At 37.9% G+C, this 15,595-nt stretch overlaps 1 protein-coding gene across 1 annotated transcript in view; it reads left to right on the forward strand.

Annotated features, from left to right (window-relative positions):
• Positions 1-15,152, forward strand: part of pgbd5 (piggyBac transposable element derived 5) — a 28,058-nt gene extending 12,906 nt beyond the window's left edge. The window contains exons 4-7 of the mRNA XM_044213822.1: positions 3,030-3,210; positions 5,189-5,386; positions 6,785-6,890; positions 7,836-15,152. Of these exons, the coding sequence (XP_044069757.1) occupies positions 3,030-3,210; positions 5,189-5,386; positions 6,785-6,890; positions 7,836-8,031 (681 nt within the window). The 3' untranslated portion in view covers positions 8,032-15,152. The remainder of the gene's footprint in view (positions 1-3,029; positions 3,211-5,188; positions 5,387-6,784; positions 6,891-7,835) is intronic.
• The last annotated feature ends 443 nt before the right edge of the window (positions 15,153-15,595 follow it).

Genomic DNA, 15,595 nt, shown 5'->3' on the forward strand with positions numbered 1-15,595 from the left:
GACAAGTGATTGAGGCAACCTCCTAATACCCAGTATCTGTGAGACAGGATGTCAAACCAAACTGTGAGTGAAAGCACTAATTTTTCCACCAGAATGCAAGTTGTTAAAGGGATTTTTATCACTGTATAAATATTGTGCAGGACTTCCATCCAGGCATCACACACACACACACACGCAAGAACACAACAGCACACACACAAACGTTTGCACTGCTATACTGAAGAGGACCTTCACTGACACTGCATTTACCTCCAGTGGTATCCAGCTATACAGATAGTCTTTTTTGACAGTACCTTTGGTTTGTCCATGTTTTGAGATATCTGTCTCTGAGATTTCTACCTCTACCCCAATATGGAGATGAATGGAATTTTGTTTGTGGTGCTCACAGCGATGAAAAGTTACATAAAAAAGATATTTTTAGTATAAAAATCCCTGTTTGTGTTTCCCTGGCAGGGTTTCTGTGTTGAGCTGCATTGGAGGGATAGTAACTTTAAAAGATAACCACTTGAATAGTCTAACTGAAGCCTGATTTTAACTTAAGGTACACTTTTTAATACATTTTTACACAGAATGAGGACTGTGGATTTTGTCCCACATGCATGGGAAGGGATCATTTAATGGCCACTATGAACAGGAGAAAGCCAAAACTGTTTCAATGTTCATGTGGGCACCAGACTACTGTTTTAAGACACACTTGAACAATTGTGAACCTATCCTTTAACCTACACATAATTCTAACCTCAACTGGCTAAAATGTCCTCACTTTCCAAAAATGTCCACTTTTACTCAAATTGGCCCTCACAAAAACAGAAGAGCATACACACAAGTATATTGTAGTGTCCCTCAAGAAGAAACAACAGCTGAACATTGCAGCAGTTCGGGATGTGTTCACTTACTGTTGTACGTACTGAAGTGCATTTGAACTGAGATGCAATCGCTTAGCTTTGAATAAAGTGCACTACCTAATTAGTTGGTGACTACAAATCTTTAATCTGAACTGAACAAAACAATTTGAATCAGCAAAGTAATTCATAATTTACACTTTAAAAGTCCTTTTTATCCTTAGCTCTCTAACTGAAGTAATATCTCTGAACACTGACACTCATAATATAACAGTAACATGTCACCCAGTCCATTACAGTATATGATGCTGGCATGACATCAGAAACAGAATAAACAAAGAATGTCAGTAAAGCATATTGTTCAGGTTTGAGAATGACCTGCCAAATGACAAACTTAACCAGGCTTTGAATAAATTGGGTTGGAAGTACAGCAATACAATAATACATTGTAAAGAAAGGACTTTGCACTGTACAGAACCCATAAAAAGACCAATCTCAGCCATAAGACTACGCTGCAGGGGAAGTGTTTCCTTCTTTAGCCTGGATGTAGTTCAGAATTTCATTAGTGGAGAGAGGACCAACCATGATTAGAATTTTAATTTGCGTATTTTCTTTCTTTTTGTCATCATTTGTCTATATCAGATAAAATAACTGATAAATCTAACGATTCATCATTTCGCTTGTAATCCCAAATCTCCTGCGTAAAACGAGTTGTGCATAAGAAGAATCACAGAAGCTGTCATTTAAAGCCCTATTCCAGTTAACAAATAAGCATTATCATTCACACTGACTGTGGCCATTTGGCAGTCACTCAGTCTTTACCAGTCCGCTGTACGCTGATGTGTGTCTGCACTGAGATCTTCTCTCTCTAAATGAATTGTTTCAAGGGAGAGAAAAAAAATCTAAGAAATAAAACAAGTTAATGGAGTGAATCAATGAGATTCCATTAGCCAGCTCACCACACAGGGATACACAAACACACACACACACACAAACAGAGGCATAGACTGCTCACTTAGTGTAATAGCTAAAGGCCTGACGTAGACGCTGGCTAATCAGGCTAATGCCGTTCAGGTCGTGAACAACAGCAGGACTGTAAGTGCAAGAAGGACACTGGACTGATTGTGAGTGTACATTTCTGTTTGTATATATTTGATAATGGCTTTCTTTGGAAGCCTAGCTCTTCTTCATATTTCTTTTGAGACTTGTATCTTCAAGGGCATCATGTACCAGTGTGTTGAGCTAAGCACAGCTCACAGATTGCTGTGAAATTTGCTGTGAACCCCCTGTGGGTGCTCTTAAAACATTTCTGTGATCCCCGAAGCAGTTTGGAGATTACAGATATTTTGTGAAATTTTGAAAAGTTAGGGCCTAATTTAAAGTATCAAGACTTGCTGGGCAGATTACCATGAAATATACTGAGCACATTCATGTTCTCCAGAGGATGAACTTGTTTTTCTGGACACTTACTGTCTGGACGCTTTCTTCTTGAAGCCAACATCAATGGTGTATTTCCCATAAATGTGGCCATTTTGACTCTATGGGTCATGCTAACTTTACATTCACCACCTATTTTATAGAAAATTGGGGAAACAAGGACTTTCACAAAAAAAGGTTTATCAGGGGAAGACTGTGCAAGCCTCCTACAGATACAATAAACATGATTTTTACATGAATTATTTCAAACACTTGTCTCTAATAACAGCATAGGGATCTACAACAGAGGTGGCGAGTTAGCATGACCCATGAAAATATATAATATATGCCAGGTTGAAAAATACCAGAACTTTCCTTTAAGCCACTAGGACACCTCTAAACGTCATCTTATACACCAGATATTTCATAGTCTAATCAACATATTATTATTAAATCTCCCAAAGGCATTCAGTCCAACTAGATTTTGATTTCAGAAACTCCATGGCTTTTTCTCTTGCGCCACCTCAGGACAAACATTTTAGCCTCTACTGGTAAGACTTTAAGAAATGCGTCAACATGCTGTTTGTTCCACCACACAATTTTGTAAAATGAACATTGCAGCCTCTCGAGGGTTATAGACTTTCACAGTAGCTGCATGATTTTCTAACCTAGAGGACAATAAATTGGTACTTTAGGGAAAACTGAAATAAATCTTGCTAATCCTATATCTCTTTTATCTACATGTCCTGTCTTTTTCCTCCCACTCTGCAGATCTCAGTCCATCTGAAGGAGGGCCAGGGTACAGACGGTCTGGCCACTTTGAAGAACAAGCCTCAGCTACACAGCCTCGTGGCCAAGCAGCTCTGCCAGAACATCTCCGGCAAGAACACTATCATCTTCACCGGGCCGTCCATCACGAGCCTCAGCCTCTTCACCGAATTCAGCAAACAAGGTACACAAACAAGTTGCAACAGCATCTCTTGTCCTCTCCCTCCTCCCTCGTGTTCTGCTTTGGTGTAGATTGTAATCCCTCTACTCATCTCATCTCCCATCTGCATTTTTAATTTGTTTATTTATTTTTTATTATGGTGTGATGATAGCGTCCGCCGGCTAAACAGAACAGAGAGGAAGACAGTCTGTTGCATTTCACCTTCACTTCATAGCACTACAGTGTGCAGTGAGAATGAGAAATTTTCTTTTCTTCATCTGTTCTTGGGAACATGGGAATGTGTAAAAGCACAAGCATGCCTCTGTCATATTTCACTTATAAGTCAATGAAAACATAGGCCAGTAGACTGTACTTGTATTTGTCTGACATGTAGTAACTCCAACTTGCATTTTTTCTCAGCTAGGAACTTAAACGTTACTAAAACAAGATAAAAAGAAAAAAGCTTGACATTGCAAAAAATGATCATTTCGTCTATATTCGTCTTCCTGATACAAATCAGTGTTTTTACTGTAAAATCAAGTGTAATTGTATACTAATGCACAAAGCTGATTTATTCTGTCAGGTTTCCAAATATTCAAATTCATGACTAAAAAAGGAGAAATTATACTGAAAACAGGAACCAGGATTGCACTGCAGTAGACCGTTGCACAATAAATCATGGAGGATTTGGTAGGGAGTGTTTAGCCTTGTCACAGCTCAAAAAATCAATAGGTAAAGCGGGCACTTAGTGGACATCACGTAACATCTGACGACTAGAAATTCTGAATCCAAACACTTCTTTTTGTCTTACTGTTAATGGCTTACAAATACTGCACATTCTCACTATGTGATATTTTATCAGAAGGTGTTGCAAAAGATCAGCAGAAAATTGGTTTGAAGGAAATTGTGATATTTTATGCTGATAATCCATCTTTGAAGCAGTTTTCCATGCTCATCATACCAAAGGCATCTTTTATTATAAAAGCATAATCCTATTGTGGTAAGGTGAGTCACATTTGAATTCTCTTCAGTGACCTGTTTTCTTTTTTCGTAATAATAATAATAGCAGATGTGGGACAATGTCATCATGCCATGAAAGGCACAATAACAGAAAAACAATTTCAAACTCAACCGGCCGGAGCTGCAGTATGCCAAGTAAAGAAAAACAAATACAGAGATATAATCAATTTTTTGTCATCCTAATTGGGTGAAGCTACCTCAAGGCATTCAGCCGGGAAAAAATCCGTTCTGAGCTTGTGGAGGCATTGTCCGACATTTTTCTTTCAAATTTATCATGCTGGATTAATTAACTGGAGTTAATTGCCCTGCATTACTCTGCAGCACTTACTGTGGACACACACACATACTACACAGATAGAAATCATTCTCCAAATTGAGAACATTAACAAATCAGCAGCAGTCAGCCACATGATTGTTTCACCGCTGCTCATCCATGTAAGAAATAAAGAAATGAAATATGTGGAAAGACAGAAAAAGCAAAAGACAGAGATGGCATATGAAGAAGAGAAGAAGTGGTACAGCTGTGAGAGAGATAAACAGTCTACAGTAGTTTGTTCCGTGAGTTTTGGTTCACATCAGAAGCAGAATGCATGAAAAGCACAATGAATGCACAGTTTTTATTGTGCATTTTTTTTGCGTACACAGTAAGGATGGATGAAGCTAGGGCTGCTGATTAATCGATTAATTGTTTGTTCTATAAAATACCAGAACACAGTGAAAAATCCCTAGAACTATAATAGTTCTGGACAATAGTCATATTTAAAAAGCTTTTAAATAGTTGCCAGTTAATTTTTTGTCTATGGACAAATAGATTAATCTACTAATCATTTCATATCTAGTAAGTAAAGTTTGGTAATCTATCTATAGTAAATACGTTCCTATACACTATATTTCTCACATCTGTGTATATACTAGTCGAATGTCTCTCTGTTGTAGTTATTTATATAAATTTTAACATGTCTAGGTATTTATCCTTCTCCAGATATCTACTGTTGTGGTCTGCTGAGCACCAGGAAGAGCGACTGTACAGGCTTACCACAAAGCATGCTGGTCTGTGGCTCCACGCCAGCGCAGCGCGGCCAATCACGAGTAATGATGAAAGGCAGCATGTCACTGATCAGCTGGTACAACAAGGGACACTTCAGGTTCCTCACCAACGGTTATTCCCCAACAAAACAAGGTAAACGGTGCTCCGATGCACCCAGAATTGAAACTCTAAAGATCTCATTGAATTATGAATATTTTAAGAATTTTAGCACTGACGGGAGACGGTACATACAATATGCATTAGTGTACAAAATGTATTGTGCATGTATATAGAATCGTAGGAAATCACAAATGTGCCATAACATTTGAAAAGTCTTTGGGCCGCCATTAATCTGAGAGTTTTTCAATGAAAATAAGATGAGCTGTACTGTCGTTTCTGGATGCAAGTTATCATCAGGTGAAAATTAACACTGTTAAGCATTCGTGTCAGGAAAAATCAATGAGAGCTTCTAATCCATGATAATCCATTTCCACGAGGTGCCAGGATCATGATATTCCCCTCCTCTTATAGCATAATCCACTCTCCATTTAACAGTTTTGTTAGGTTTTGCAACCAAGTTGAAATGATCTAGTGTGTTTGAGGTCTTTGAATGAAGAGAGTGGAAGCGAAGCCCCAGATCAGTTAAAGCCAATATTGATTTTCCTTCCCCTCTGTGTGTGCATGGGTATATGTGTGCTTGTGTTTTTCACTTTCTACAAAAGGAGAACACAATTAGTTGCTAATCCCATCAATAACCACAACGTTTTTTTTTTCTTATTATGACACACAATAAAACCATATCAGGATTAGTGATTGTTATGTGGGTGATATTATATAACTAACTCAATGGTTACTGAAAAAAGTTCTGCATGATGATAAATGATGAATCTGATAAGTTATGTGTATAAACAACATGGTATAACAACTCCTGCATCATTATGGAGATGTTTTCATTTAATTTTTATCTCCTACCATTAACCATGAGTAGAAATATTGCTATTAATATACTCAAATTAACACTCGCACAGAGTACATGAGATACCTACAGACCAATCAGCACGCATTTATATGATAACAGGAGTCTGGAATTAGTTATCATCAGTTATTTTAACTAGGTGTTGTAGATATAAAATGAAGCATAATTCTGTAACTGCATGGTGTATTTAGTACCCGAAATTTACTCTGGGATAGTGTACATGCTGGCTCATTGTCATTGCTTACTGGGACTTAAATGGAACGGAGCCATGCTTAATGTTATTAGTTACACCTGTGCATTTCCTGTTGTGACAAGTCTGAATGTCTGTTGTGAAAAAGGACTATTAAACAAAGCAGCTCACCAGGGACCAAAGAATGAAAAGACCAGCTAAAAACATAATAGTAATAAAAAGGCACACCTGGGCAGCCTCTCTCATGTAAAGGAGTGCTTATTTTCCTCTCCCTTATCTGCTTGTTGGCCAGGTGACCACAGACTCTGGAGAAAATGAGTCCCTTCGCTGGGATCTCTGCTGTATGTATTTCACTCTCAGTTTGTGGTATGTGTGTTTGTGGCAGGTATGATCATTAAGAGGAAAAGTGGGGAGATCCCATGTCCCTTGGCTGTTGAGGCCTTTGCTGCACACCTCAGCTACATCTGCAAATACGACGACAAGTACAGCAAGTATGTACAACATTTTACAAAATAATAATCTGTAATCTTTGAACTGCTTACTTGCAGTGGGTTCGTGGTGACTAGAAGCCTGAGTCCTATTTTAGAAGTAACATGACATATTCTGCCCAAGAGAGATCTTGTGATGTTTGAAATAAGAAATACGCACTCATTCTCTTACAAATGAAATGTTCAATTCATAAGCAACAAAACGCACCCTTATTTCAATGAACAGTTTCAGAGATACATCCTGTACTTGGTCTGGTATGACCACTGGCTTATAGTGACTGTTTAGACACTCAATGTAGAGAAATTTCCTGTATTTCTTGACCATTCAAAATAGAGTTGAAATGATTATGACTATTTTAATAATCAATTAATTGTTTAGGTCATCTTTCAAGCAAAAATACCATGAGGATTTGTTGCTTTTCTCTGTTTCTCTTTTGGACTTTTGGTCAGACAAAACTATTTTCTGGCATTTTATAGCCCAAATGATTAATTGTGTAATGCTGTTAGTTAATGTTAGCAAACTGAAGATAGATATTGCTGTGTAACTGGCATTACTCAGTTGCTTATATAATGACTTTTCTCTACTTGTGCTTCTCTACTGTTACACTACATTTAGCATACAGATAAACATTTCAATATTTTATCACACAAGTGAAACAAAGTAAACACACTGTACATCACAAGCTTTTGTTGTTTCCTGCTTGTGGTCCAATTCCAGGCTAATGATGATGTCTTTAAAGCAACTGACTCATGAGAATTTGGGAAATTAAGTGAAGTTGTGTTCCATTACCCTGTTTTTGACACTTGTTGCCAGCATGGTTACTGTTCAGCAAAAGTTACATAGTTTTTAGAGTATATTATTATAGTGGCATGTTAACTTTATCCATTCATTTAATAGAACATCTTTGAATAGAAACCCTAGAGTAAGTAGCTATTTTTCTCCCACAGGTACTTTATCTTCCACAAGCCCAACAAGACCTGGCAGCAGGTGTTCTGGTTGAGCATCAGCATCGCCATCAACAATGCGTACATCCTCTACAAGATGTCTGACGCCTACACGGTTAAACGCTACAGCCGAGCGCAGTTTGGAGAAAGACTGGTCAGAGAGCTGCTGGATTTAGACGACTGCTCCCCCACACAGTGAGGAGGAGGATGAGGACAGCAGGCGCTCACAACAAAAACACACACTCAGACACACACAAACACTATCCCCACACATGCATTTACACTCTTCATTACAGTTGTACAGACTCTGCAGTCTGTGTCTATGTGATTATACTGACATTACACAGTATGTCTCTTCCTCTAGTTGTTTTCTGTGGTATTGTAAATATTCATTAACACACGACTGCTCACAGTAGAGAATCATGAGCCATGGGACAGTTCACATGCCTCAACTGCAACTTTTAACCACACAGATTTACTAAGGATTTGCAACAGGAGCTATTTCACAAGCAAAGATGCAGGCGGGAACGGTACGATGAAACCGGGACAAATTCACCCTTAAATGATGTCAGCTTCAAGTTTTAACTCTTATCAAAGAGTGAAATTATTGATATGAGCCTGAATCTCCCGTGTGAGTGTTCAAACATGTTCTCGTCAGGCTTAAAAGCTACACGTAGCTCGATATTTACACTCTGCAAAAACACCTGTGACCCTGTAACAAAAGCTTAGTAAACCAGGAATATGGTGTGTTCACACGCTGCATGCTTAAAGAATCTGGACTGTGATGTTCTCTTGTTCAGTGTGAAAATGATTTCTGCTCCAGGTGGGTTTTGAAACTTTTTTTTTGTGTGTGTATGTATTTAGCAAGTGGAACTGCCATTTGTGTGCGCGGCGTTGAGCCTGAGGATGTAAATGTATGGATATTGTGACCCAGATGCGTCGTGTTGCTGCATACTGTACTCGCTAGAGGAAGACTGTCAGGTGACATAAAGCCACACCCAGCAGTGTGCCACCAATTCACAACCTCCCATTTCAAAAGAAAAGATTTTTTTAAAAGACTCTTTTAAAAGGCGCTATATAAGTACAATCCATTTGGTTTTGGATGTCTTTAAGCCCCTGAAAATTCGATTTCCAATTTTGAGTATTTCTCTACACATAAATATTCATGAATAAAAAGGCAAGTTTGGAAAAAAAACATTCTTAGGTTTTATTTATTAAGCGTTTAACACTTAAAAACTCACCTAATGTGCTTCATCAGGACTGTGTGGGTGTGGAAACAACCCCACAACTGTCATCAGGTTCTAATTTAAATATTGCTAAATCCTGAAATACATGACCTCATGTTTTTCCAAAAGCCCCACCCACTTCAAACCAACAACTGATCCAACTTTGGCAGAATGTAGGCTCACATTGCTCATAGTAAGAAGCAGATTGAGAACATAGGTTTTTTGGGGTCTTTTAACAAAAACAATCTCACAATATATGCCATCAAATCTGCAGCCTACTTTTGTGTCAACAGCAGCAGATAAAGCCATCTTATTTGTATTTTTTATTACTCGTGTAGTTAACTGTACTTTGGCTTTGCAGTGCAGAACACGTTAAAAATCTCCTTGATTAAATGCTCAGTAAGCCAGTGTTGCTAAGCAACGAGTACAATCTTGGCCAGTGTGCAAGGGTTTGGATAATATTGTTTGGCAAGATTTAGGTCCAGAAAATAAAAACTGACTCACTGGTGGCTTATAAGATGTCCCAGAAAAACCAAATGATGCAACAAATCTTAATGTAGATAAAAGACTTTGGGGCTTTGACTTGCTTTCTCACGCACCCCTGGTCTCAAATTGGTGCCCAATTCTCATCAGGAACTCCAGAAGTAAACTGACATGAGTTAACTGTGAAATTATTTGACGATTTAAAAAATATGGCACTCACTTTTGCAAAAGTGACACATGATTTTATAACTGGAAAGTTACTATTTATGAGAACATTTGCAAGTAATAATACCCATGGCTATACTGTCCATTATATATATATGTCTTCAGAAAAATATATTTCATCCAATACCTTTTTGTCTGAAATGGAAGCATGGATACATATTGGACACACAAAATGAATGTTGCTTTCTTCCAGGGGCACATTTCTTGCCAAGTAACATTTAAATCTGGCATCAGCCAACGGAAGTGTGAATGGAGAGGCGAGCGTTTATCTGATTAAAATACACTTACTGTCTTCAGACCATAAAACTAAACCACACTGCTGTCTGTAGCTTTAATGAGGACTCTACAGTCCACTTTGCTTTGTTACACAGTCAACATGTTATTGTCATGCTGGGATCACGTTAGGACGGTTTTAAGTGAAAGGTTTTGATGTGTGCTTGCTCAATCAGCATGGATTGATGTATGAATACATATTACAGTAAGAGTAGAGTTGTCGAGTGATTCGCTGGCAGGACTCATGCACTTTCCCCCATCACAGTCTTGCACTTTGAGGAGAATTGTAAAGTTAGAAACATGTTTATTAAATTATTCTTTTAGGTTTGAACCCAATGATAGTATACACTGCTCTCAGAAAAATATGGAAAACATGGATAGATACGTTCTGTAAATATACGTAGATAAATGAAATGGACTATATAAAAAAACGCCAATGAAATAAGACTGAAAATTAATGACTATAACCAAAACAGAAAAGATTTCCACTGTAGATTTAGAGTACAAGTTACAGTATGTATGTGTATATTTTGTTTACAAATTACTGTGAGTGTATGTCCATGATCACTCTGTCACTGAGACTCAAGATTGTGATTTTTTTTAACTTTTTCACTAATCCAAAGCATCGTTGTTGTCAATGTTGCTTTTGTGTGTGTGTGTGTGTGTGTGTGTGTGTGTGTGTGTGTGTGTGTGAATGAACCACTGAATGTTGTCGTCATGTGTCTAATCACTGTTCACCTTGGAGCAACACTGGTAATCTCACCCCTGTCATGTCATGTAGTTGTCAACTCATTTTAATACAATATTTGATATCAACAAATTACACGCACTTTTAGTATGAAATTGATTGGGTCATATTATTGGAATGACGTACATCTGTAGCCATTTTAGAAACCCATCCTGCCTGTTAGGCTGCATACTGTATGTCCTATATTGGTTACTAAAGGAAAAATCCACACTAATAAAAACTCTTAAAACAGTTACTAAATAACTGTAAGTAACCCTTGCTAATACCCTGCTGAATAACAGTGTTTTCAAGTCTGTTGCACCTCTGATGCTGGGTGTGGTTGGGTGTGGTCAGCAGTGTGCTCTGTTGCACTTGTAAACACACCCACCAGTGATGTCACAGTGTACTGACAAACACTCTGGAGTACACTTCTACATCACTGCAGCAAGCTGTGATGTTAACCCGCTGGAGATCAGAAAACAAAACATTTTAAGATGCGTTAAGTGTTAGGTTGTTCGTTACAGCAAAACAGCTTGATATCGCTCCCTGCAATTCCTGCTTGATGGTGTATTTTTTCAGATTCCCAGTAATAACTGGCTAAATGTGGACATGGTGATGTTGCACCAACCTATTTCCAATGCAACTTCAGTGATATTTGATGTAAGAATTATTTTACCTTCCTAAAATATCAATGATAATTTAGGGGGGAAAAAATAGTGATAGTCCCTGAATAAAAAAAAAAGAAAACAAGCCACCAATTCATCATACATCAACATTTAAAAATCATACAGGGAAATATACAGAAAAATCCATGGTATTAAGGGCAGAGGAACCAATTTCTCCACTGAAATTAACCTCAGACGGCCTGAATGCATGTGTGTGTGTGTGCAAGGCATGTTGTAGTCTGAGTAAGGGGCATGGATGCAATCATCACTAACTGAAGCGAAAGTAGACGAGGCAGGTTTAGGGAGTGAATACACCAGAGAAAGAAAATTCAGCTAAAAATCGCAAAATGGTGAAGCACATATAACTGTCAAGAGTATCCTAGCATGAATTTTTCCTTTACAGTGTGTCAAGTGTGTCTAAAAATGAGCCTCTATGATGGCTGCATTTGTAAATGGGCATTTAATCTGCAGCTCATGGCTGAAGCAGGTGTCACACACACACACAACTTTAGATGGCACTTGTCAAGGATGTGTGTGACATCCGCAGAGGTTTTCTGTAGTTCTTATATCTCTGAGCTCAGACCACAAATCAGAAGAAATTATGCATCGGAGACTCTGCAAGGCCACGATTACATGGCAACAAATTATATATGAGTAAGTATTTGAAGTTTTTCTGCCCATATGGTAAAATTGTTATCACCCCAATTGCAGACTGAGAGCTGAGCGGCTTCCTTTTTATCATAGATCAGAAGAGAAGGGCAGAGGATCCTCCCCTGTGATGCTTTTGTTCATTTAGTTCAGAGGCTCCATTTTAAATGCTCAGACTGATCTCTCTACAATTATTCTATCCAGACGTCTCTATTGATCAGCCATGAATCAGATATTTCTATAGTGCCTTTTCCAGCTCATTTTTTCCTCTCATTGCATTGGTATAGAGTTGTTGATGTCCTGAAATGGAGTTGATGTGAATGACTAGAACAGATTAGATTTTAAAAGATAGGTTCTAACAAAATGAATATAGTAAAATCCTGTCCTGCATGGTGTGATTAATAGAAACTAGAGAAATAAATCTATCACCTCTGCAGTAGAGTTTTATATGCTGAACGTGTTTTATGCAGCCTTATGCCCTTGTCCAATTGTTGCAATGACTCACCTCAAGTAATATTTCAGATTTTCACAGATGCACTGGAGTCAGCACTACAATATTAGTTTTTAACACATCTCAAAAACATTCATAGATCCACATAAAACTTATTTGTAAAATAATAATAAAGGAATAAAAAAATACAGCAGGGGATCCCAGTGATGGAGGAAAGAGGGATGAATGAGCCCCACTAAAGTCAGAAAGCTTAACATCCTATTCCCAAATATAGCCTTAAAACAAATTATAACCACCAATATGAAAAGAGAAATGTCACTTTGATGGGTCATACTACAACAGTGAGGACGTTTTTCTCCATTTTCTACCTTTTCTCCTTTTACAAATAACAGAGACATCTGTTACCTTTTATTTATGCCCATTCATTTATGTCACGTGTGCAAATGGGAGTAAACAAAGGCAGATGGGCAGGAGCGAGATACTGTGCATCAGTTTTGTCAGACAAATGATGATCCCTTAATCGCTTGTCAAAAACTCTTGTTTTGTGGTACTGAAACACAGTGGTGTATAAGATGATTTCCATGTATGTGGTGTGCTGTATGTGTCAGTGTGCCATCTCTGTACAGTGCTTCACAGATGTCTGTGTTTATATCCGGAGGGAGACAGTTGTCATAAGAGTGAGTAAAGATATTTAAGTGATTAGCTGCGGATGTGATAAAGAATTAAAATGACTGACCTCAGGGCTTCATAACTAACTGCTGTACAATATATTCACTTACTGAAATAATATACATACACTAAATGGACTTCTACAGTATAACCTTATCAGGTGCTATCAAACCACTGTACAAGTTATAGTAGAATTAGATTTGTTGTTGTTGGGAGCTCAGCAACCAAATAGTGAACACCAGGGTCAAATAGTTCACATTTTTCCAGATAAAATGTCAGAAATATTAATGTTACCAGGCACCAAAAGCAAACTTTAACTGTCCAAGTGGTAGAACTATTTCACTTCATATGACTCTGGTTTGTAATGGTGGCTGCAGGATGTTGAGTACTGTGGCCTAAAGTGTTATCTAGTTTCACAGACGGGCCAGAAGGATGTGTGTATGTGCATGTAATGTTAAAATTGGATGGAATAATATGTGTAAAATAACTGGTGTATGCTGGACCAAATAACTTTCTAAAATGTGTGTGGTGACGAGTTGTACAAGGCTGTCGTGTAAATGTGTCTTCATTAAAACTCGCCACATGTGGGTGCTCCATCGGAGATTTGGATAAGCTTATTTCTCTGTAGCAAATTATTGGAAATCATGAGGAAGGCACAGATTTAGTGTCAAATGTGCATCATGGTACTTTTCACGTCTTTACTAAGCCTCTATGATTAGTTGCTTTGCAGTACATAATCTTTCCACATTAGCTTTCAATTCAGCAAGATACATTTGGAGCTAAAATACTGCTTTTATGAAACATATAACTATTCATTATTAAACTTTTCAGAGTACAGTGGTAACCTAAAATCAACTACACTCTGCCTTTTCAGAGTTAGGGACTGTACGAAAATTATTTGGGTGTGAAGGAGGGCTGAACTTTATGTTTTACTTTTTAAAAAAGCAAGACCATCCCCAGAGATATTAATAATTTCTTTGGACACTACCGTTGACTTGAAAAAACTACAACACCCTCCCCCCTCGAATCTCAAAATAATATAACAGTATTGACTGTTGTTCTCTGCAAATGACAAAACACACCTTTATGATCCACTTAAAGACCCTCCCATACTCTCCCAGAAAAGTTAGACTACCCTCCCTTCAGCAAAAATAAAATAAAATTTGACTCTCTGCCCCCCCCATGACGATTTTCATACTGTCCCCTATTGGACAAAATTCACTTGTACACATCTTGTACACACACACAATGCAAAACTACTGTCTGAAAATAGTATTCTGTATTCAGCTGCTATTTAAAAAGTTGCCCAAACAAAACAATTAACAGGTTTAAATGTTTCAAATGTGGGTGTGCTTGTATCGTAATGTGCTGGATGCCTCCGTACTATAAATATTGTTTGTTGTTTAACCTGGAGAGCAGTTTTATGATGGTCTGGCAAAAAGCCCATCTGATGTTTTCCAAACCTCTGACTGTGCTGAGATTTTTCCTTCAGTACTCAAAGAACCAAACCTATAAGTTAACTTAAGGCCAACCTGCTACACTGAGTATTTGTTGCTAGGTTGTGACTGCACACCATTTCTCACCTTGTTTAATATGGGAACTGAATTATAAAGGATGACTCTGCTGTGTACGGCTCCCTCTGTCACTTGTGTACTTACCCCAGCTCCTACTCTTCCTGCCAAGGACTGATGTTGTGAAGTGTGTGTGTGTCCACTCTCTACTTTTCCTGTGAGTATTTTTCTTTTGGTTTGAAAAGCTGTCAAGGCCTCAACTGGTCTACATGTGGCTGAAAAAAGAAAAATTATGTGTAAATCTTGACAGCTTTTCCCCAACTAACAGTCACTGTGTTCTGTCTGGCCTCTCAGCCACCTATACTTAAAGCTCTGTAGATTTGCCACCATTTTGCACACATAGTATCTAATAAATGTTCCTGGTTTGGTACACCTATTGTGATTATGGAAAACATTTCATGTGTTGGGCTTGCATTGCATGGAGAAACAACATGGGGGATATCCCATTGTTGATGCAAACATGGGTGGTACTACATATTGAATCACATACAGTGCATAGAGAGTCTGATCTATATAATGACATATCACACACATATCCCTCACACATCACACACATGTTTTTCTTTCTTCTCTTGTTCTAAGATTTAATGTCAATAGCATTAAGTTAATGCCATGATGTGTAAATAGAATAAAAGACAAAATAAAGGCAGACAGTGATAAGCCAGTCCAGTCTTGGTAATCAGTCAGGTAAGAAATTAAATATTGCTGTTTTCCTACAAAAAAAATCAAATGAAAAGTCATTCAAAACTCACCATATGCTTTTAGAAAATATTTGATATGATAGAATAAGCCTGTATTTTTAACACACACACACACACAACAACA

The sequence above is a fragment of the Siniperca chuatsi genome, linkage group LG11, assembly GCF_020085105.1.
Source record: "Siniperca chuatsi isolate FFG_IHB_CAS linkage group LG11, ASM2008510v1, whole genome shotgun sequence".
NCBI lineage: Eukaryota > Metazoa > Chordata > Actinopteri > Centrarchiformes > Sinipercidae > Siniperca > Siniperca chuatsi.